Consider the following 22,753-nt stretch of genomic DNA (forward strand, 5'->3'; position numbering starts at 1 on the left):
AAGACAACTCTTTTTATAAACTTGAAACAAAGAACAGTTACTGGGTAGATAATAACCTGAGGGAGACAATATGATTAATTAGAAGCTGCAAATGAGGGCTAGTAACAGCCCCTTTCCTTCCTTCTTGTAACTAAGGTCATTATTTGAGTCTACATGTAAGGCTGAAAGACAATAGGCCAGAATTCTTTGGACGGCAAATGAGACATCCCTGAAGGATAGCTTTGTGGTGTAAAGATACTAGCCTCAACTTTCTGGTGTCCACAGACATCCCAAAAGGATAATAGAATTCCTTGAGACAAAAACAGAACAATAAGCAGGAGAACTGAATGTCTAAACTTTGTCATTATAGATCAGGTGAATTTCTGAACTAAGTTCAGAGAAAAAGAGTTATGACTTAGACAAAAGTAATTAATTGTAAATAGGATCAATAATGATACAGAATCAATTTAATCTCAATACTGAAGACTAATATCTTTTCTATGAGCAAAGACGGTTGATTTGATAATGGCTGCAGAACTGAGAAAGGGATAGAGGGTAGCATTATATATAAGGGAGCATGGTGGCTAAGGAGAAATCTAGAGAATGAAATAAAACATGGTTTGAATTCAGGCCTAGATGTAAAGCCAGAACCACTTCAAGACTTTAATTTGAAGAAAAGTTGCTGATCTGCATTGGTAGAATTTTCTCACTGAGAGTTGCCCACACCAATGAAATAACACATTTGGTTGATAGATCTATAACACAAATCCTATAGATTGATGATATTTACATTCACAAAAACAGTGTGGTATAATGAACTTAAGAGTCAGGGCCAAGATCTGCCTCTGACACACAGTGGTTCTTTACCACTGGGCAAGTCACTGTCAAGGCTCTAGAAAACTTCAGACTAGAAGATACAGATGAGCTGCTGAACTACACTGATAAAGGAGGTTTCCTCATTTGGAGTTCTCTACATCAATGAAAGCACAGGTCAGCATGTGTGTATATATCAGCTACTTACAGGAAAGCCTTTCAGAAGTAAATGATTCTATTATGTGATTTGGAGACAAGTGAGTGAGAAAACAGGGCAGGGGGCAGGGTTCTTTTATTACCAGAAATCAACCAAACTGAAAAATAATAAATGAAAATCATCTAAACACATGGGAATTACAACATGCTAATGAAGACAGTATGTTGAAATTAAGAAAGCTGATCACATAAACATGAAAGTGTAAACAGAAGGACGGTAGACTTCATGGAGTCCAGGAGAAGCACATCTGAAAAAAAAGGTCAGCTTCTCTGTAACACTGTCTAGCAGAGATGTTCTAATCAGCTGATACTGGTATTCCTATTTGTATAGCTGATATCTGTGTAGGTTACTCATGAGGTTGCTCTAGCTTCATAAAAATATTCTTTTTAAATAGCTAACTCTCTTGGCCTTAACTCTAGACTGATTCAAGAACCTTCTGATTGCTCTTTTAGGTTTCCCAAATACCTAAATACCAGGAAACATATATGTTCAGACCAATGAAGGCAAAAATTATGAAATTCTTGACAGTTGTGTTATATGATTGATTTAGAAAGATGAACAATTTTTAGGTATTTTAAACGTGAAAATAAAATGCAGTACAAAATAAAGTACAGACATTTTCTTACCAACATGCTGTTCCGACAATACATATGGCTATAAGTTTTTCTGTGATTTGAGAGAGGAAATGCAAAATACATTGCATAGGACTCCTAAAAAATAGGGATGAAAAACATTACTACATATAATTACCCTCACAAAGTAGGTGTTATCTTCATTCTAAAATAGATTGTTAAATACTTACGTTAAAAGCCATAAAGGTCCATTTTGTTACTTTCACTGGAACCCATTTAGATGTCCCTAAAGTAACAAAAATATTCTCATTTTTGAATAAGAAAACATTAACTGCTTCCCTGCTGGCTGCTGGAAGAAGCATTCATTCTTCATAATATGACATTAAACAAAGTCAGTATTCCTGAGCATAAGCTATTTTAAAACATGAACTATGTGTCTCTATCATGTAATCACAATGAACTAGCACCTATATTAATAAAATAATTTTATAACAATATTTGGTGTTACTAACAACAGAGATAGTATCTTCTTTAATAAAACAAGAAAAAGCGTTCTTTCTAAATGATTTTGCTACTATGCCATTTCTTTCTTCCCTTCTGTGGCCAAATTTTTTTCCAAATTAAAAAGCCTATGTTAAGAGCCTACTATGTATAAGACACCATGCTAAGCACTGGAGCTATAAAGACAAAGTAGATATCATGTTTCCCCTAAATATTCTCCTGGCTAAATATGTCCTTTTCCTTTAAATAATTCGTATTTGGCAGGATCTCAAGGTCCATCACACTCTGGATGTTCTCCAGTATACTGTTTTTTTCTAAAATATTGTGCTTAGAACTGAACACAATACTGTTGATGTAATCTGATCAGAGAATAACAAAACTATACTTTCTTCATTTCTGGACATCATGTGACAAATTTCTTGAAAATGTAGTTTATATTCCAAGTTTCCATTTTATATTTAAATTTATTTATTTATTTATTTAAAATGTTTTCCCATGGTTACATGATTCATATTTATTCCCACTCCTCTCCCCTCCCTCCTCTCGGGGCTGACAAGCAATTCCACTGGGTTATACATGTATCATTGTTCAAAACCTATTTCCATATTATTCATATTTTCAATAGTGATCTTTTAACATCAAAATACCAAGCATATCCCCATTGACCATGTGATCTATCATGTTTTTCTTCTGCATTTCTACTCCCACAGTTCTTTCTCTGGATATGGATAGTATTCTTTCCCAAGTTTCTTTGAAAATTCACTCTTCAGCTAACCCTAGCTAATCTAAATTTGAGCCATAGTTTCATGAGAAAATACCTTACTTATTTTCCAATACTACTGTAAGAAGAAAAAAATTTTCATCAGGAATATCTGATAATTTTATCCCTAATTTCTCACTTTTATATACTTTCTCCTGTGGCTTCTTACTTGCGACTTTAATATATTGCCATATATTTATATTAAACTAACACATAGAGATATATGAATGACATTGGTTCACTGAAATTTTTTAAGGCTGCAGTATATTAACTACCTCTAGTTCAACTCTTCAATCTTTTTCCATCTTTCCATCAGCTTCCTTTGTCTACCTAAGAATGACTGTCCTGAGGCCTAATCCCTAATAGGCAAGTACTTTACCAGGATAATTTTAATCCTGAGAAGTTTCAAGGAGTCTCAGGCTGAGTCACTCTCCGGTCTGTTCCACCTTTTGACAGGTGCCTTGCTCTTGTGTAGAAATCCTTCACTCCATTCTCTTCCCACTTTTCACAATTCTTAATGTATTAATTCCTTCTATTAGAATGTAAGTTTCTTAAAATTAGGGACCATTTTGTTTCCTTGTTTTTGTATCTTTAGAGAGTATCAAAGTACCTGGTACATAATAAGTGCTTAAGTGCTCTATTTCCATCCATCCCTCCATCTGTTGATCTATTTTTACTAATCTATTTATATCTACCTATCTATCTACTTATCTATCATTTATCTATTTATTTTACTATCTAATTACCTATCTATAGATACCTATCTATCTACCTCTCTATTTATCCATCTCTCCACCATGGATTCCCAAACTCTGTTAGAATATAATAATGGCATTTCTGGATATTATTCTTAGTCTCTACAAAAGTATAAAATACGCTATTCTTATTACCAACCTGTTAAATCAGCAATTATGTTAGGAGTTTCCTCAAAAAGCTTTGCTGGATTTTTAACAAAGTGGTGATTCAAAACAGCCATCTTCTTTTTGGGTTTCATAGTTATCTAAAAAGACAAAAGCAACATTTGTCATGACTTATTTGTGTACATGGTATTAAATCAACCATACTTTAGTAACACAAAAGAAGAGTTTGTAGCTAATAGAATTATTATACTCTAAGTTCAACAAGTGTAGGAATCTGTTCTCATCTATTCTTGCAATTATTGTTGTTGTTTAAGTGTTTTCAGTTTTATCTGACTCTGTGATCCCTTTTGGAGATTTTCTAGGCAAAGATACTAGAATGTCTTGATATTTCTATTTCCTTCTCCAGCTCATTTTACAGATGAGGAAACTGAAATAAACAGGATTAAGTGACTTGCCTAGGGCCACATAATTAGTAAGTATCTAAGGTCAGGTTTGAACATATGTCCTCCTGACTCTAGGCCTGGTGCTTCATACGTTGTGACACCTAGCTGCTCCACTCAGTAACAGGAATCTGTTTCTAATTTCTGTCACCCTGAGAACCTGACAATCACAATGAATTTCACAGCAGATGCTCATGCTATGAATGTCACTTAATGATGGAATTTTAGAGAAGGACAAGACTTTAGAGTTCCTTTAGGTCCTAATTCAATATTCCAAATATAAAAATCCCAATAACAACATTCCTAAAAGATGTTAATCTGGTTTCTACCTGAATACCTTTGGTAATTGGTAGTTCATAGCTTTAAAAGAAATCTCAAATTTTAAAACAAAAATACCTATATTTATATACTATTTCTATTTTGATAAAATCATAAATGCCAAGAGCTTACTTTCTCATCTGCTAAATGAGGTTGCCAAACTAAATGATTTATAAGGTTGCTTCGAACTTTTAAAATATTTTTTAGTGGCAAATATGGTCAACAAACACCTTTGAGCTCTATTAATGGTATTAGTGGGTCAAAGGCTATAATTACTTTATAATTCTTATTACTGCCAAATTGTTCACCAGATGATTGTTTTGTAACTTGTAATGACTTGTAATTGTAAACAATGAATATAAGCTGTTTTAATTATTAATTCAAGTCAAACTTTAAAAAATTATTTGATAAAGTATAAATTGCAGAGACTTTTATTCCTATTCTTTTATCATTTTTTTCAATGGGGTCTGAGTGTTTATCTGGAGTATTTTCATCATTTCCACATAATTACAAACTCAGTTTCTGGTTTACTTGTAACAGTTTTCCCCTCATTTTTTTAAATTATTTTTTTTGTTGTACAAAATTTAATAAATCTCTCTTAATCTCTTCTCCATTTAGCAGGGAAAATTCCGTCTCTTCATTGAAACTGAAATCAAATTTTCTATTTGAATTTAGACTCCAAGCATAATTTGTTGCAGTATAAATCATGTGAAGATTAAAAAACTCTCCCCAGATTGTGAAGATTAAATTGTAACCCCTGCCTATTTTTAAATTTTAATCACCAAAAGTATAAAACACCCTACTTAAAAGTTGAAAATGGAGATCTGCCCATTTTTAGATCTAATCACCAAAAGTGCAAACATCCCACTTAATCATTAAGTAGGAGGTCTGTGACCCATGTGTGAGATAGGGGGTGATGAATCAGAATCAACTGAATGGGCAGTCCTAAAGCAGGACTTCAACTGTGATTGGTCGATGTAGAATTAGGGGAAGGTACAGGAAGGGACATAAGAGAAAGTGTCTTTAAAAGGGAATAACAACTTCCTGAGTGAGTTCTTCTGAAACTTCTTCATTCTTTGGAATGGAAGCTGAAGGAGAAATCTGCTGACTGGACCTGAGACCCTGTTCCTAATGAGACTGTTGGACTGACATGTGGTGAGTGAAAGAGCTGACTCCTTTCATGGATATTTTCTGAAGAAACTAGCCTCAGGAGAGACTAGCCTCTTGAGAGAGTTTTTTCCGAGGTCCTCAGCTTTGCCGAGGTCAGCTAAGAACCAACTCTCCCTTCCCAGGCTGGTCTAAGGGCTGGAAGTAAATTACTTAGTGCTTAGGCTAGATATCTTACCCTACCCTCTCTCTGATTTTTCTTACTTCACTCTTTCTACATTTTGTAAATAAACTGTAAATAAATCTCTTTGGAATAAATTAAATTCCTGGCAACCACACTTTTAAATAATCCAGTCCAAGCCTTTTAAAAATAAGCCCTTTTCCCCCTTACAGTAGGGAATATAAATTTATTTTCTACTGTAACTGTTTTCTTATTTTCCCACTATATTTACTAAATATACTTTAGTTTTCATTTTCTTTAAGCTTATCACAACATTGATCTTTTGTTAAATTTGGTTCTATTTCTGAGATCTCTAGTCTAGCTATGTATCTGTGCCCATTATTATATAATTTTGACAACTACTTTGAATTTTTAAAATTTAGCAGTGCAAAGCTATCTTTCTCAGCAATCTCCTCCTCGCCTCAGAATATTCATTAATATTCTTGTCTTTTTGTTTTGCCATCTGTATTTGGTTATATTTTTTCCAATTTAGATGAAAGAAAAAACTCATTGATATATATCCATTTTGATTAGTAATGCACAGAATTTATTAATTAGATCAGGGACTATTGCTATTTTTCTATATGGAGTTTGTCTCAATCCATTAAGAATGGATGTTCTTCCAATTATTTATACCTTTATGTCTTTCTTTAGTTTTATATTTTTATTTATCAAGGTCACATTTGTTTGCAGATATCAACTTCCAAATAGTTGATGATGTTGAAGTAAATAAAATTTCTGTTTATATCCTATATATCAATCATCCCCACTCCCAATGCTACAATTTGAACTTTCAATCTATCACATCTCTATGTAAAAATGGCAACATATTATACATCATGAGCCTTCTGAGAACTGTAGTTGGTATCACTGTATTGATTTAAAGTTCCTAAGTCTTTCTAAGTTATTTGTCTTTGCTGTATTGTTGTTGTTATAGAAATTATTCTCCTCATTCTGCTGAATTTGCTTTGCATCAGTTTATACAAGCCTATTTAGATTTTTCTAAAACTATTCCCTTCATCATTTCTTATAGCATGATAATATTCCATTATAATAAGGTACCACATGTTGTTCACCTATTCCAAAACTGATAGACACACATTCAGTTTCCAATTCTTTGCTACCACTCAAAGAGCAGCTATTAATATTTTTATACTTGCAGATTCCTTCTTTCTTTTATCTCTTTGGTATATAGATTGGTGCTGGGACAAAGGACATAAACAGTTTAATAGCTCTGGGGTCACAGTTCCAAAATGTTTTCCAAATTGGTTAGACCAATTCACAGCTCCTCTGACAGTATATTAATGTACCTATTTACCCACAGTCCCTTCAAGCATTTATTTTCCTTTTTTTTTTCAGGAACCTGAAGATTTGATTGGTATAAGTTTAATTTGTTTTTTCTAATTATTTGTGACATAATTTTTTTTCAAATAGGCTGATAGCTTAAAATTCTTTCCCTGAAAACTGTTTATTCATATCTTTTGACCAATTATCAATTAGGGAATGTCTATTATTCTTATAAGTTTGACTTCATTGCCTATAAATATTAAAAATGAGATCTTTTTCAAAGAAGCCTATGGCAAAAATCTTTCCCCTGATTTCCTGCTTCTTTTCTAATTTTATCTACATTGATTTTGCTTATGCAAAAACTTTTAATTTCACGTAATCAAAATTGTCCATTGTCTCTCTAACTCTTATTTGGTCATGAACTTTTCCCACATCCATAGCCATATAGGTAATTTCTCCCATGCTCCTCTAGTTTGTTAATGATGTTATTCTTTATGTTAAATCATGCTCCCAATTCAACCTTGTCTTGGCACTTTGTGTGAGATATTGGTTTATCACAGTGCTGGCAAACCTATGGCACAGGTTCCAAAGAAGGCACTTAGAGAGCTCTCTGTGGGCACACAGCAACCCTCCCCCCATCCAGAGTTTGATACTAGAAAGGCAGAGGGACTCAAGACAGAGCTGCTCCCCTTCCCCTCATCCCTCCACCCAACAGCCCAATGAGAGCATTTTCTTCCTCTCCTATGTAGGTTAAGGGGCAAGGCACACCCAGCACTCAGTCTTGGGGAAGTAGGGGGGGCATAACACTTGGTCGAGGTGGGGGGGCTGAGGGGGAGTCTGGTATGCCATCTCCAAAAGGCTCACCATCACTGGTTTATAACTAGTGTTTGGCAAAATGCTTCCCAATTTCCCAAATAATTTTTTCAAATAATGAGTTCTAGCCCCAGTTGTTGTAATATCTAGGTTTAACAAATTCCAGGCTACTTTTCTCAATTGCTCCTGTATAATGTGTACCTATATCTGTTTTGCTGATCAACCTCTCCATTTCTTAATCATCACAAAATTGCCAGAATAATTATGGTTTTACAATATAGTTTAAGATCTGGCACTACCAGTTTCTCTTTCTTTCCACTTTTTTTTCCCCATTGATTTGCTTGATATTCTTGATCTTTAGTTTTCCAGGTGAATTTTGTTATGAGTTTTTCTAGCTCACTGAAGTAATGTTTTGGTAGTCTGGTTCATATGACACTAAATAAGTAAATCAACTGGGGAAGTATCATCATTTTTATTCTATAGGTTTGGTCTACCCATGAGCAATTATTATTTCTCCAAATTCTTAGATATGCTTTTAATTGTGTGATATGTCTTTTGTAATTATGTTCACGTAGTTCTAGTGTGTGTGTTGGCAGGTAAAGAATGAATAATTCATGTGAGTTTTTTTTCTATGCAACTAAATCTATATTCATTAAATCTCCAAATTTTCTAGTTTGTCTGGAGTATTTTCATCATTTCCTCATAATTACAAACTAAGTTTCTAATTTACTTGTGACAGTTTTCCCCTCAAACTTTTTTTTGGATTATATTATTTTTTATTGTACAGAACTTTTACGTCCTTAAATCTCTCTTAATCTCTTCTACATTAAGCAGGAAAAAAATTATCTCTTCATTGAAACTGAAATCAAATTTTATATTTGAATTTCCATCAAACCAGCCTAGATCATCATCAGATGATTTTTCTTTTTTAAAAATTTATCCTTTATGTATAGGTTATCCCCAGACTCTTAGTACAACTTGAAGTTTCTAAAGCTTAATATTATGTATTAAGATGGCATATTTTTGACAGTTTTTTCCCTAAGTTTTGCATTTCTGGTATTAATCCTCCTTGGTCGTGATAAAGCTACTATTTCTGTAAGAGTAAAAATAAATTATGTATTAAGTCCATAAATCAATAAGGTATAGAAGTTTATTATATCAAATATGATTTACTGAAATATAGGTAATTTCTGAATGATTACCTACCTGTTTAGTATCATCATCAATAAGATCAAAGAAAGCTCTAATTGTAGCCAACTGTAATTGTTTACACCTAAAGAAATTAATAAGAAAAAATTTATAAATAAAAAACTGAAAACTTCTGTCATATGACTTTGGTTTTAGGAATCCACATAACTCTATAAATTTAACCATGATTATTAAACATAGCATGCCACCTAAAATTGCAAAATAATTGCCTAATTATTTGTCATATTTACTATGCAAAAGTAAATCGATATTGATTAGTATTATATCCATTTTTAACGTTGAAATATGTGAGATCTGGCAGAGATAAGCAATTTTTCCAAGGGCCTCCCCACCCCCACAGCAGGTTGCTAAGCCCCTATGCAAAGGCTTTTGCTGAAGTATACTTCAGTGCATCAAATGGTAAGTGAGAGCTCCACAACATATAAAGGGCAAAAACTGCAGTTGCCTTATTTATTATAGATCTTACTCACCAAACAATGGAGAGATGGTCTGTTGAAGCCCAAGTCCTAGGTATTGCTGAAGTCTAAAGGAAAAAGAAAAAAAGTAAATTCAGACTTTAAAAGAAACACATTTTGAGGGGCAGATAGATCGAGAGCCAGGCAGAAAGAGAAAGAAGGTCCTAAGTTCAAATCTGGTCTCAGATATGTAACTCTGGACAAGTCATTTACCCATCCCTCACCCCACCCCACCCTCCCGCACTGCCTAACACTATGCCTTGGAACAGATACATAGTATTGATTCTAAAATTGAAGGTAAAGGTTTTTAATACTGAATCACAGATTTAGAGATGGAAGGGATGGGAATGCTCCTGGAGTCCAACCTCGTTGCATTTTGCAGATGAGGAAACAAGACTAGAGAAAGTTAAATAACTTGCTTACAGTCTTTGGACTGGAGCTGGGATTCCAAACAAGGTCCTCTGACACTAAATCCTGTCTTCTTCCCACTGTGCCAGAAGGGAAAAAATATGAATTCATACTATTAGAGCATTTCAAGAATAAGCTTTAAAAATTGCCTAACCTAAACGTTGCTATTGTGAAGCTCAATGATCCCATTTTTCTATATCAAATGATCTGAAAATCACTACTTACTGAAGTTAATGACTATTAGAAATTATCTCTTACATGACTAGTAAAAAAAAACCAATTCGATGTCACTTAAAACATCATGGATACTTCCGGGTAAATCTAAACATGAGTCGCATCCTCTCCCCAGCACCCAATGAAATAGACTACCTCAAAAGAACATAAAAACCATCTTCAGAAGAATGGAGGGACTCTACAGTAGGGCGCAGCATTGAAGGTACATGGGGTTTGAGCATTTCCACACTATAAGAAGGAGAAAAAGCTCGCAACCAAAGAGAGCTGATCTACCCTCCCCCACCTCATCTAGTCCGAACCAGTGCGCACAAGAAACAGCGAGTGAGCGAAAGACACCTCTAGAGTGAGCAAGGGGCATGCCTAGGTCCTTGGGAGCTGACTAGGCCTGCCGGCGAGCTACCCTTGAGAGCAGTTACATAGGAAACCTCGGCGCTCTAGCGAACAGCGGAGACTGCGGAGATTTGAGAGCTTGCCTCAGGCAAAAGCCTCACTCCTTAACTCCACAAACAGAGAACCTGCCTATCTCACTCAGATTTCTGACTAAAAAGGAAAGGGAAAACAACCAAAAGCATGGCTCATTGTGCCCAACACCAGCCTTCCAAGAAAAACAGGAAGAAGACAGTGATTCTTGAAAATTTTTATGGAGGGAAAACCCAGGCAACAGAGAAAAAAAAGAGGATGAAATTCAAACAAAATCAAAACCTTCACAAAAAAATGGAAATTGTCCACAAACTCTAGAAGAATTCAAATTGGAGCTTATCCAAAAGATGGAAATCTTCTGGCAAGAAAAATGGGAATTAATTCAAAGAGAGATCAACAGTCTGAGACACAAGAACTCCCAATTGGAGAAACAGCTGGAAGCCACAAAAAGCAGGGCAGATGAAACTGAAAAGGAAAACCAGTCTTTAAAGACCAGAATTAGGCAACTGGAAGACAATGATCTTGCAAAACAGCAAGAATTAATAAAGCAAAGTCAAAAGACTGACAAAATAGAAGAAAATATAAAATATCTCACTGACAAGGTAACAGATCAGGAAAACAGAGGAAGGAGAGACAATTTGAGAATCATTGGTCTACCTAAAAAACCAGAAATAAACAGAAATCTTGGCACCATGCTACAAGAGATCATCCAAGAAAACTTCCCTGATGTTCTTGAATAAGGGGGCAAAATAGACATTGAAAGAGTTCATAGAACACCCTCTATTCTAAATCCCCAAAAGACAACTCCCAGGAATATAATTGCCAAATTCAAGAGCTTCCAAGCTAAGGGGAAAGTTTTACAAGACACCAAAAAGAGACAATTCAGATATCAAGGAGGACCAATCAGGATCACACGAGACCTGGCAGTTTCCACACTAAAGGACCACATGGCCTGGAACACGATATTCAGAAAGGCAAGAGAACTGGGTCTTCAATCAAGAATCACCTATCCATCAAAACTAACTATATAATTCCAGGGAAAAGTATGAGCATTCAACAAAAATAGAAGATTTCCAAGTATTTGTAAAGAAAAGACCAGAACTCAGTGAAAAGTTTGATATCCAAACACAAAGAACAAGAGAAATATAAAAAGGTAAATATGAAAGAAAGGGAAAAAGAGAAAAATGTTTTTTTTATTCAAACTCTCTTCTATAAGGGCTACAATTAGATCAAACTATATATATTAATATATGAGGAAATGTTATTTGTAACTCTCAAAAATTGTATTCATTATTAGAGTAATTAGAAGAATCACACATAGGGAAAGATTGGGGCATTAAGATGATATAAAAAAAAAAGAAAAAGGGTGTGGGGGGGAAACAATGATGGTACCAAGAGATACTTGAAGAAATAGAAATAAATTAAATAGAATAATCTTTTTCACACAAAGATACACATGGGAAGGGGAAGGGGAAAATACTCTCATAAGAAAGAGAGGAAGAGAGTGCTAATAGGTAATACTTAAACCTTACTCTCAGTGAAATCAACTCTGAGAGGGAAGAGCATCTAGATCCATTGGGATTTTGAATTCTATCTTATCCAACAGGGTAAGGGAGAAGGTAAAACTAAGGGGGGTAGGGGGAAGGGAGTACAAAAAGGGAGGGAAGGAGGGAGGAATTAACAGAGCCTAAAAAGAAGAAGGGATCAAAAAGAGAGGGGCCAGAAAGGAAAGCATATCAAGGGAGGGGATTAGGGGGACTGATTAAAAGCAAACCACTGGTTTAAAAGGATATAGCAAAAGAAGAAAGGTCAGAATTAGGGGAGGAGATCAAAATGCCAGGGAATTCACAAGTGACAATCATAACTTTGAATGTGAATGGGATGAACTCACCCATGAAGCATAGATGAATAGCAGAATGGATTAGAATCCAAAACCCTACCATATGTTGTCTACAAGAAACACACCTGAGGCGGTATATACTTACAAGGTCAGAATTAAAGGTTGGAGTAAGACCCATTGAACCTCAACTGACAGAAAGAAGGCAGGAGTTACAATCATGATATCTGACAAATCCAAAGCAAAAATAGACCTGATTAAAAGGGGTAGGGAAGGTAAATACATCCTGATAAAAGGAAGTATAGATAACGAGGAAACATCACTAATCAACATGTATGCACAATAAGGCACCAAATTTCTAATGGAGAAACTAGGAGAATTGAAGGAAGAACTAGATAGTAAAACGATACTAGTGTGAGACTTGAACCAACCCCTATCAAATTTAGATAAATCAAATAAAAAAATAAAAAAGAAAGAGGTAAAAGAGGTGAATGAAATCTTAGAAAAATTAAGAGTTAATAGATATATGGAGAAAAATAAATAGGGACAAAAAGGAATACACCTTCTTTTTAGCAGCACATGGCACATTCACAAAGATTGACCATATACTAGGTCATGAAAACATGGCATACAAATGCAGAAAAGACAAAATAATAAATGCAACCTTTTCAGATCATAAGGCAATAAAAATAATGACCAGTAAGGGCACATGGAGAGCGAAATCAAAAATCAACTGGAAATTAAATAATATGATTCTCCAAAATCAGTTAGAGAACAAATCATAGAAACAATTAATAATTTCATTGAAGAAAATTACAATGGTGAGACATCCTTTCAAACCTTATGGGATGCAGCCAAAGCAGTACTCAGAGGAAAATTTACATCTTTGAGTTTATATATTAACAAATTAGGGAGGGAGAGATCAATGAATTGGACATGCAAATCAAAAATCTTGAAAGTGAACAAATTAAAACCCCCCAAAAGAAAACCAAAGTAGAGATCCTAAAAATTAGGGGAGAAATTAATAAATTCTAAAGTGATAGAACTATTGAACTAATCAATAAGACTAGACGCTGGTATTTTGAAAAAACAAACAAAATAGACAAAGTACTGTTCAGTCTAATTTAAAAAAGGAAAGAAGAAAAGCAAATTAACAGTATCATAGATGAAAAGGGGGACCTCATCTCCAATGAAGAGGAAATTAAGAAAATCATTAAAAACTACTTTGCCCAACTATATGGCAATAAATATTCCAATGTAGGAGATATGGATGAATATTTACAAAAATATAAACAGCCTAGACTAACAGAAGAAGAAATAGAATTCTTAAATAATCCCATATCAGAAAGAGAAATCGATCAGGCCATCAAAGAACTCCCTAAGAAAAAAATCTCCAGGGCCTGATGGATTCATAAGTGAATTCTATCAAACATTCAAAGAACAGCTAATCCCAATATTACATAAACTATTTGACATAATAAACAAAGAGGGAGTTCTACCAAATTCCTTTTATGACACAAATATGGTACTGATTCCAAAGCCAGGCAGGTCAAAAACAGAGAAAGAAAACTACAGACCAATCTCCCTAATGAACACAGATGCAAAAATCTTAAATAGGATAATAGCAAAAAGACTCCAGCAAGTGATCAGGAGGTTTATTCACTATGATCAGGTAGGATTTATACCAGGAATGCAAGGATGGTTCAATAATAGGAAAACCATCCACATAATTGACCATATCAACATGCAAACCAACAAAAATCACATGATTATCTCAATAGATGCAGAAAAAGTCTTTGATAAAATACAACACCCATTTCTATTGAAAACACTAGAAAGCATAGGAATAGAGGGATCATTCCTAAAAATAATAAACACTATCTAAAACCATCAACTAATATCATCTGCAATGGTGATAAACTAGATGCATTCCCAATAAGATCAGGAGTGAAACAAGGATGCCCATTATCACTTCTATGTACTAAAAACACTAGCAATAGCAATTAGAGAAGAAAAAGAAATTGAAGGTATTAAAATAGTCAATGAGGAGACCAAGCTATCACTCTTTGAGGATGACATGATGGTCTACTTAAAGAATCCTAGAGAATCAACCAAAAAGCTAGTGGAAATAATCAACAACTTTAGTAAAGTAGCAGGATACAAAATAAACCCACATAAGTCATTAGCATTTCTATATATCTCCAACACATTGCAGCAGCAGGAATTAGAAAGAGAAATCTCATTCAAAATCACCTTAGACAATATAAAATACTTAGGAATCTATCTGCCGAGACAAACACAGGAACTATATGAACACAACTACAAAACACTTTCCACACAACTAAAACTAGATCTGAACAATTGGAAAAATATTAACTGCTCATGGACAGGACAAGCTAACATAATAAAAACGACCATCCTACCCAAACTTATCTATTCATTTAGTGCCAAACCCATCGAACTTCCAAAAAACTTTTTTACAGAATTAGAAAAAACCATAACAAAGTTCATTTGGAAGAACAAAAGATCAAGGATATCCAGGGAAATCATGAAAAAAAAATGCAAAGGAAGGCAGCCTTGCAGTCCCAGATCTCAAACAAAGCAGTGGTCATCAAAATAATTTGGTACTGTCTAAGAGACTGAAAGGAGGATCAGTGGAATAGACTTTGGGAAGGGACCTCAGCAAAACAGTCTATGACAAATCCAAAGATCCCAGCTTTTGGGACAAAAATCCACTATTTGATAAAAATTGCTGGGAAAATTGAAAGACAGGGTGGGAGAGATTAGGATTGGACCAACACCTCACACCCTACACCAAGATAAACTCAGAATGGGTGAAAGACTTGAACATAAAGAAGGAAACTATAAGTAAATTAGGTGAACATAGAATAGTATACATGCCAGATATTTGGGAAAGGAAAGATTTTAAAACCAAGCAAGACTTAGAAAGAGTCACAAAATGCAAAATAAATAATTTGGAATACATCAAATTAAAAAGTTTTTGTACAAACATAACCAATGTAACCAAAATCAGAAGGGAAATAAACTGGGAAACAATCTTCATAACAAAGGTCTAATTACTCAAATTTACAAAGAGCTAAATCAATTGTACAAAAAATCAAGCCATTCTCCAATTGATAAATGGGCAATGGACATGAATAGGCAATTTTCAGTCAAAGAAATCAAAACCATTAATAAACACATGAAAAAGTACTCTAAATCTCTTATAATCAGAGAAATGCAAATCAAAACAACTCTGAAGTATCACCTCACACCTAGAAGATTGGCTAACCTGACAGCAGAGGAAAATAATGAATGCAGGAGGGGATGTGGCAAAGTGGGTACATTAATTCATTGTTGGTGGAGTTGTGAATTGATCCAACCATTCTGGAGGGCAATTTGGAACTATGCCCAAAGGGCGATAAAAGACTGTCTGCCCTTTGATCCAGCCATAGCACTGCTGAGTTTGTACCCCAAGGAAATAATAAGGAAAAAGGCATGTACAAGAATATTCATAGCTGCACTCATTGTGGTCACAAAAAAATTGGAAAATGAGGGGCTGCCCTTCAATTGGGGAATTGCTGAACAAATTGTGATATATTTTGGTGATGGAATACTATTGTGCTCAAAGGAATAATAAAGTGGAGGAATTCCATGGGGACTGGAACAACCTCCAGGAAATGATTCAGAGTTAGAGGAGCAGAACCAGGAGAACAGTGTACACAGATACTGACACACTGTGGTACAATTGAATGTAATGGACTTCTCCACTAGTGGCAATGCAGTTATCCTGAACAACTCAGAGGGTTACAGGAGAAAAAACACTATCCACATCCAGAGGAAAAACTGTGGGAGTAAAAACACTTAAAGAAAAACAACTGCTCAATGACATAGTTTGAAGGGGATATGATTGGGGATATAGACTCTAAGTGAATATCCTAGTGCAAATTACCAACAACATGGAATGGGGTTCTGATCAAGAACACTTGCAATACCCATTGAAACTGCACGTCGGCTATGGGAATGGTGAGGGGAGGGGAAGAAGGAATATAAAATTATTTTTGTAATAAGGAACAATGTTTGAAATTGAAAAAATATCATGGATAAAACTGACATTCAAAGAATGGTATTTCAAAAATATAAAGTTAAAATTTACTATAGAAATGCATGGTGCAGAGCAGTTGCCTCTGATGGGTTCTAAACTAGTAATATAATTAGTCTATGAAAATGGTGTCAGTCAGCTTCCTAGCAAATGGAAATGCTCTCAAAATGCTTCTTAACAGTTATCTTAACAGTCCTCTCATAAGCTAGATGAATAATCAGTGAATAAGGGTGACTTCCTGCAATATACTATTCCATATATTAAACCTGTCCCTGGTACACTCTAAGTAATCATAATCATTTGGGAATTAGAATTAGATTTTCATAGCAGCATGTACACAATAGTCATTACCCAGGTCTGACTTAATTCCTTAAGAAAGAATTCAGAAAGTACTTCCCATGCAATAAAACAGAGGGTTACTAAAAATTAGTCATAGCAAAGAACATAAGTATATTGTGATAGACGGTTCCGGAGAAGAAACAGTTAAAATACTGGGGTACAGAAGTCTTTAACAAATGCCTACTATGTATTATTGCTAGATGTGTTTTTGGAATCATACAGGGGTTTTTGCCACTAGTATGATTTCTGAGATTTAATAAAGGCAAACATAGGGAATATGTAAAAAATCTGCATTTTGTTCATAAATGTAAGCATCTGGCATTATCTCTAAGCCTTAATCGAGTTACAAAGATTATATTTGATGGTCATTTCAGAGCTGGAGAACAAATATCACAAAAAACTACATCCCTGACCATCTCCATATAATGTTGCCACATATCTAGCTATGAGAACTATAATCAAGTAAACAGTACTGTTTTGGTTCTTTTTCCTAGCTGTCCCATATTTGAAGATAAGCTCCCTGAGGGCATAGATTCTATTGTTTGCTTGTATTTATATGCCCATCGCTTAGCACACTACCTGGAACACAGCAAGGGCTTCACAAAAGCTTTTTCATTATTTTATTCATACAAATCATTATCACTAAGGAAATAAGGCAAATACTCTAAAAGAAAAGAACACAAAACACATCTACTGAGAAGTTGCATGGTATAATGGTAAGAACACTGATTATAGAAATTAGAAGAGATCTGAGTTTAAACTCGGTATCCTCTGTGATGGGGCAGCAAAGTGGTACAGTGGATAGAGCACCAAGTCTGAAGTCAAGAAAGCCAAAGTTTAATAGATACTTACTAGATGTGTGACCTTGGACATGCCAATTCACCCCATTTACCTTAGTTTTCTCATCTGTAAAATGAGTTGGAGAAGGAAATGGCAAACCACTCCAGTATTTTTGCCAAGAAAATCCCAAGGGGGTCACAAAGAGTTAGATGTGAGTGAAACAACTAAATGACAAATCCGTTGTGACCATGGGCAAGTCATACCCTTTCTGGATATATTTCCTTTACTGTAAAATAGAGATAGTAAAACCTTTATCTATTACCTCATAAAACTGATGCAAGGAGCAAAAATAATGTATATTAACCACTTTGTAAATGTATACTGCAACAATTGTAAATGTACAATGCAACACATTGGCAACTGGTACAATAGCAGATAGCCCCTTAAAATATGCAACAACAAAGAATTAACCTTTGGACTAAGACAAAGGTCTACAAAACCAAAGTTGCATCTAACTTATTCTTTGCCTAAGAGATCTAGATTTGTCCCAAGACACATTCAGTTAAAAGATTGTTAAAAGAGGGTATGAATTGCTTGCTACATGATGAGGCAGACAGACAAACCAAAATGGGAAAATTTACACAATTATCAATGGATGACATTGGAAAAAGTTAGTTACTTAGAATTCATAATGCAAACAATTTCTTAAACTACCCAATTTGATGATCAATCCTCAATTATTGACTTCCCTGTAGCACCTGACCCTGCTGACCACCCTCTTACTCTTGTAGATTCTCTCTCCTGACACTGGTCAATTGATACTCTCTCCTGAATCTCCTCTTACACTTCTGACCTTTTCAGTCTCTTCTGTTATTTCATCTTCCTAATAATACCTACTAAGTGTGAGTATACCCCAAGGCTTTGTCTTGGTACCTCTTCTGTTTTATTATCTTTTGTTGACTTCATTTGCTCCCGTGGGTTTAATGAATGGTCTCTATAATTCAATTATCTCATATATCCATCCATCCCTGGTCTTCCCACAAAGACCTGTACCACCAAATTGTCTATTGGACAATACTAACATGATTCTCAAACTCAATAGTTTGGTATAATGGACAGGAAAATAAACCTGGAATCAAGAAGACTTAGAATCAAATCTCCTGAGTCACTTAAAAGTTTATGAACCTAGGTAAGTCACTTAACTTTCTTCTGTCAGCCTTATTCTCCTTATTTGCAAAAATGAAAATAAAAACCTGCTGAATTTAAAGGACCTCTGTGGTTCCTTTTAGCTGTAGTGCTATGATTCTATGATTGGCTTTGAGGTAAAGAACAGAAAGGAGTAGGAGGTAAAGAACAAATTAAGGAGAAGACATTTGGAGAATCGGGTGAGACTAAGCTGCAACTGGCACTTTGGGAGTAATATTTGGGGATAAGAAGAGGAAGCAAAAAAGGAAAGCACGGTGGAGTTGTGAATTGATCCAACCATTCTGGAAGGCAATTTGGAACTATGCCCAAAGGGTGCAAAAAGACTACCTGCTCTTTGATCCAGCCATAACACTGCTGCTTTTATATCCCACAGAGATCATAAGAAAAAAGACTTGTACAAAAATATTTATAGCCGCACTTTGTGGTGGCAAAAAATCAGAAAAAGAGGGGATGCCCTTCGATTGGGGAATGGCTGAACAAATTGTGGTATATGTTGATGGAATACTATTGTGCTAAAAAGGAATAATGAACTGGAAGAATTCCATGTGAACTGGAATGCCCTCCAGGAACTGATGAAGAGTGAATGGATCAGAACCAGGAGAACTTTATACACAGAGACTGATACACTGGGGCACAATCGAATGTAATGGACTTCTCTACTAGCAGCAATGCAATAATCCAGGACAATTGTGAGGGACCTAAAGGAAAGAATGCTATCCACATCCAGAGAAAGAACTGGGAGTAGAAACACAGAAGAAAAACAACTTCTTGATCACATGGTTCGATGGGGATATGATTGGGGATGTAGACTCTAAATGATCACCCTGGTGCAAATATCAATAATTTGGAAATAGGTCTTGATCAATGACACATGTAAAACCCAGTGGAATTGATTGTTGGCTATGGGAGGGAGGTGAGAGGAGAAGAGGGAAAGAACATGAATCATAGAACCATGGAAAAATATTCTAAATTAATTAATTAAACAAACTTAATTTTAAAAAAAGGGGAAGCACAATCTCAAAGGTTTACCCTCCCCTTTTTACTAACTAGTCAGTCCTGCCACAAATAAATCAGTTAGAATTAGGGTTTGGATAACAAGAAGGTTTGAGAAGATAACTTGTAGAGAGAAAATTCCTGTAGATAGCAGACCAATGAAATTGAATGATCAGTTACACTAAGGGAATGAACTTAAGTCAGAGTATATAAACTGAAGACTAACTAGACTCACTCTCTTCTGGGGCATTGTTTTATTTGGGTAATATCATACAGAACTCAGAAAAGGAGAAAAAGTCCTAGTGGATATATGTGAGTTTGTTGATTCAGGTGAAGATTAGAGAGATCAATCAAGAGAAGTGGTGCCTAAAAGTTCAACTAAGAATCTATCTCTCCATGGAATATTTATGCCAAGAAAAATAAATAAAAGAATACTGAATTTTTGAGGATAATTGCATGATCTAATGGGAACTAACCACGACTAGAAAGTGACTGATATCAATAGATGGTGCTTGCTTCCTGAACACTAGACATTTTGTTTCTCTGTTGTTCATACAAACAGCTTTCCTTCATCTTCTTGCCAGCTGCCATGTACTTAAACCAAAAACCAAGCCCTAGAAGTCTTAATCTTTTCATCTGCAGAACTACTGCCATGGGACCCAGTTATTCTGAATAGTAATTGTCCACTACATCAAGACCTGGAATCTAGCCATGCTTCACCTCATTCTCTGGACTTCTCTTCACTAGCCACCATGCTGCCACAAAAGTATCCTCTCCCAAACTTCACTCTTTCCAATTCTGGAGCTATTATCAAATAGACTGTCACTTTTCCTATAAAGGGTATATCGATCTACTCTCCCAAGATTCCACTTATCATCCCTGTAACTTTTTAAACCAAAATATTCTTCCTTGGCCACTTATCTGGATTATCTCAGTCTATTATAAGTTCCTATGGGAACTTATTGTTATTAATTATTAATCATTTTTATTATTTTTTTTGCTTTTCTGTTTATAACTCCATCACTTAATACAATGCTTGACACATCACAAGCACTTTATAAATATTTTTCCATTCATTCATTGATTAATAACTATACTAGCCTTTCTCAAAACATCACTGTTTATTATCCTCTCTATACAATTTTTCTGCATTTCATCTTATTAATGTTGTTGCATTAGTGTCTTGGTACCATTAAGCAATTTGTATTAATAAAAGTTTTGCTCCACAGAGTGTTCCTCCTTTTGTAAAGGGACCAGGTGATTAAGTAAGATGGTTAAATGCAGATGGAATCAATCAAAGGGTATCTATAAAGGGATATAATGGGAGGCTAGAGAGTAGTCACCAAGTAGACAAGGAAACTAAGTATCTGGCTGGAGAGTGTAGAATGAAAAACATTTTAAATCTTTCTCCAATTAAACTTGGAGGTATACAGGGAGTAGACAAATAAATAAGAATATTTCCTTAAGTATGCAAGAAGCCATAGAGTTGTCAATGATGGATAAAAGACCAAGGATCTATTTGAGTGGACAGGAAGCCATAAAGCTATCCAAAGCAATTGAAATGGCTAATCTTTATTATCATTAGTTTTATATAACAAAACACAGATATCAAACCACTATGCAGTTTTAGTTACATTCTTCAAATCAGCTTTAACATTAACATATTGCAAATATATTCAAAGCTATTATCTAAGCAACAGGGAGAACTACATAATATTTTCCATCATCACTTTGGATTATATTATTTCCACAGTCACATAACTGGTCTCCCTTCCTACTATGTTCCTCCTCCACACAACTGCCAAAATAATTTTTCTTAAGTATAGAAATGATCATGTCACTACCTTACTCAAATTCCAGTAGTTCAGATTACCCTTAGGATAAAATATAAACTTACATGTTTAGCTTTTAAATTCCTTCACAACTTGGCCTCAACCTAACTTGCCAGCTTCAATGGACAACATTCTCTCTGCCATGGCCTGCTCTCTGCTCTTCACCCAAGGGGTTCTATCTCTTATTCTCATGCCAATATATGATTGATACTTCTATACTGGTTATAATCATGAATAGAGTGCCCCCTATCCACATCCCTCACTGCTTTCCCTGAACTCATGGAATTTCTCTCTTCCTTCAAGATGCATTTTAGGCACCATTCTTCTAAAGGAAGCATTTCCTAATCCCAATTGCTAGTGCCTTCTCTTCCTTAACTAGTAAAGCCTAGGGGAAAAAAAATCCAAAATCAACAAAACTGATTACCAGAACAGATAAAGTCTTGGTCTCATGACTTAGTCTTGTTAGGCTAGCCAGTCCTGATCGAACTTGATAATCTCGGAATCCTCCAGCTACAGAGAGAGTGATTAGTTTTATGTCTTGAGAATTCAGTATCCAATAGTTGTTTACTGTTCTGTAAAAATCTGAAAGAAAAAAAATGAATAAAGGGGTAACTTTAATATGTAATAACATTTTTATAATGTCTATGATTAAACTGAAAATTCAAATGGATTAGAAGTCAACAATGTACAATTCTCATTGTTTTGTCTTAAAAATGAATAGAATACCAACATAAACCTCATCATCTACTTCAACCTTGCCAATAGATCAGGGTAGCCAGTAGTTTGGCTAGTCAGAAAAAGGAAAAAAAATAATGCCTATAAATTTTATATTTTTATATAATATTATTATATATTTAATTTTATCAACCCCATATTCATGGAAGCAAAGCTATAGGTAATTGTCATGCTTTTCATCTGGATCATTTTTAATCAATGAGAAATACACTTAATCAGGAAATAATAAGTCTTAAACTCATCAAAACGACCAGAGCCTGCCTCCACAGAAGAACTTTAAGCCTTCCATATCCTATGTAGTGTCCCAAGTATGGTC

General features: G+C 34.8%; 1 protein-coding gene across 2 annotated transcripts in view; it reads right to left on the reverse strand.

The window, feature by feature from the left end:
• Window positions 1-22,753, reverse strand: part of PGAP1 (post-GPI attachment to proteins inositol deacylase 1) — a 114,665-nt gene that overhangs the window by 70,529 nt on the left and 21,383 nt on the right. For both annotated transcript variants that reach the window (XM_007494555.3, XM_016433755.2), the window contains exons 5-10: window positions 22,127-22,284; window positions 9,567-9,619; window positions 9,094-9,160; window positions 3,737-3,842; window positions 1,812-1,867; window positions 1,636-1,719 (exon numbers count right to left, since the gene is read on the reverse strand). In XM_007494555.3, coding sequence (XP_007494617.1) covers window positions 1,636-1,719; window positions 1,812-1,867; window positions 3,737-3,842; window positions 9,094-9,160; window positions 9,567-9,619; window positions 22,127-22,284 — 524 coding nt within the window. The remainder of the gene's footprint in view (window positions 1-1,635; window positions 1,720-1,811; window positions 1,868-3,736; window positions 3,843-9,093; window positions 9,161-9,566; window positions 9,620-22,126; window positions 22,285-22,753) is intronic.

Source organism: Monodelphis domestica, chromosome 4 (genome assembly GCF_027887165.1).
Source record: "Monodelphis domestica isolate mMonDom1 chromosome 4, mMonDom1.pri, whole genome shotgun sequence".
In the NCBI taxonomy this organism is placed as follows: domain Eukaryota; kingdom Metazoa; phylum Chordata; class Mammalia; order Didelphimorphia; family Didelphidae; genus Monodelphis; species Monodelphis domestica.